This window comes from Daucus carota, chromosome 5 (assembly GCF_001625215.2).
Source record: "Daucus carota subsp. sativus chromosome 5, DH1 v3.0, whole genome shotgun sequence".
NCBI lineage: Eukaryota > Viridiplantae > Streptophyta > Magnoliopsida > Apiales > Apiaceae > Daucus > Daucus carota.
In genome coordinates, this window is record NC_030385.2 from 16,982,534 (window position 1) to 16,984,441 (window position 1,908).

At 45.2% G+C, this 1,908-nt stretch overlaps 1 protein-coding gene across 1 annotated transcript; it reads right to left on the bottom strand.

Annotated features, from left to right (window-relative positions):
- Positions 1 to 209: 209 nt before the first annotated feature.
- LOC135152773 (uncharacterized) lies at positions 210 to 1,263 on the bottom strand. Its single transcript, XM_064093868.1, has 2 exons — positions 1,165 to 1,263; positions 210 to 842 (listed from the first exon to the last, which is right to left on the bottom strand). Exons 1-2 carry the CDS (start codon positions 1,261 to 1,263, stop codon positions 210 to 212), a joined length of 732 nt encoding a protein of 243 aa, XP_063949938.1.
- Positions 1,264 to 1,908: the final 645 nt, after the last annotated feature.

Sequence of the window (1,908 nt, forward strand, 5' to 3'; positions counted from 1 at the left end):
CGCGTAGTGAAATTTATTCGCTAAAAATTAAACAAGCACGTTCTAAATATAATCGGAAGTCATGTAACGATGTATAAGTCGAATTCACATAATTTAATAATTAGGAAACAGAAATTTTATATATCACCAAAATGGAATATTGTAATATATAAAGTTAAATATTACAGGCGTTACATCTTTCCCCCCTTAAAGGATTCTGACCCCAGAATCTAAGTAAATAGATGAGGATACTTGTCTAACATATCACTTTCTAATTCCCACGTTGATTCTTCAACCTTGGGATTCCTCCACAAAACTCTAACTAAAGGAACTATCTTATTCCTGAACACCTTATCTTTCCTATCTAGAATGCAAACCGGTTGCTCGATATAAGACAAATCGGGCTCTATCTCAACTGGTTCATTCTCTATAATACATTTGGTGTCGGGGTTGAACTTCTTAAGCAACGAGACGTGGAAAACATTATGAACGTGCTGCATTTGAGGCGGTAAGGCTAGTTCATATGCCACTTTTCCAATTCTGCTCAAAATCTCAAAAGGGCCTATAAATCTAGGACTCAATTTCCCTTTCTTTCTGAATCTTGCTATCCCTTTCCAAGGTGATACTTTCAACAAAACCGCTTCTCCAATTTCATACTCAACATCCTTTCTGTGCGGGTCAGCATACTTTCGTTGTCTATCTTGAGCTGCAATCCATCTACTTCGAATCACATCTACTGCTTCCTTTGTTTGCTGGATCAATTCTGGACCAATTACTTTCCTTTCACCAACTTCATCCCAGTATATCGGTGATCTACACTTCCTTCCATAAAGAGCTTCGTACGGGGGGGGGGCATTCCAATGCTGGCAAGTGTTATACGCTAAATTATGTCACTTAACTAAGTGGGCCAGGCCCACAGAAGAAGGTTTATTCAGGGCCAGGAGAGTCAAGATCCATCCAATCTCGAGATGACCCTGTCAAAAGATAGGGCGCGCCCTATCTTTAGGCGCGCCCACTTGCTGAGGAATGTCTATTTTTGTTCTAATTAAAGAGCAGTGAAAGATACTTTGTGTTTAGGGGGACGCCCTTAAGCATGAGTAAATCTCATTGTTGTATTATGAAGGCCCTACCTTGTAGCCTAGGGAGTTGTCCTCCTTAGGAGGTAGAGGATAAAGATGAAGACACCCTGGAAGGTCCTATCTCTGTAGTCTGGCGGGTTGTCCCTGTCGGGGAGTGGGAGAGTGCCCTTACATTTGGGGTAAGCCCGAAATGGCTAGGCCCCATCGTATTGGGCCCCTTCCGGGAGGAAGATTCTAGAAGGGGAGGCCCAGCCCACACGGGTCTCTTAGGAGAAAGAACTACGTAACGGCTTGATCCCCTATAAATAGGGGTACGTAGGCAGATTGTAGGCATCGATCATTCTTGAGAGCTATTCCAGTTAGCAATCTCGAACCCTTTGCTTACAATTGCAGCCACCCCCATAACAAACAACCAACCATCTCCTACATTCTCGCCAACAGAAATCTTGATCCACGCCGCGAACCTCATCTTTGTTAACCTACCAGTTTTCTCCGTTAACAAATTGGCGCTAGAAGGAGGGGGAGTTCAAGATTTTCCATCAAGGAGAAAGATGTCGAATCACGGCGAGACAACGCCCGGCGGGAACCAACCCCCTGATCCTAGATCGGGGATAGGCGATAACCCTCCCGTCGACAATACGCCGGTCGGGAACGCCTCCCAGGACAGAGCAATCATCATAACGGACGGGGAGTCTGGTGTTATGAGACGCCCCATCTCCAGCTCGCCGCCGGTCTTCATGAGCAACGAGGAGTTACTTAAGGAGTTACATTACTTGAGAAACGAAGCAAGAGAACAGCAAGCGCTCAGAGAGCGAGTCGCTCAACTGGAGTCCCTTGTCCCCGGAACACA

Coding starts and splice junctions, on each gene's coding strand:
- LOC135152773 (XM_064093868.1), bottom strand. CDS start 1,263: ATGGGGCCTAGCCATTTCGGGCTTACCCCAAATGTAAGGGCACTCTCC. Junction 843..1,164: donor CAGAGATAGGACCTTCCAGG/GTGTCTTCATCT, acceptor AACACTTGCCAG/CATTGGAATGCCCCCCCCCC.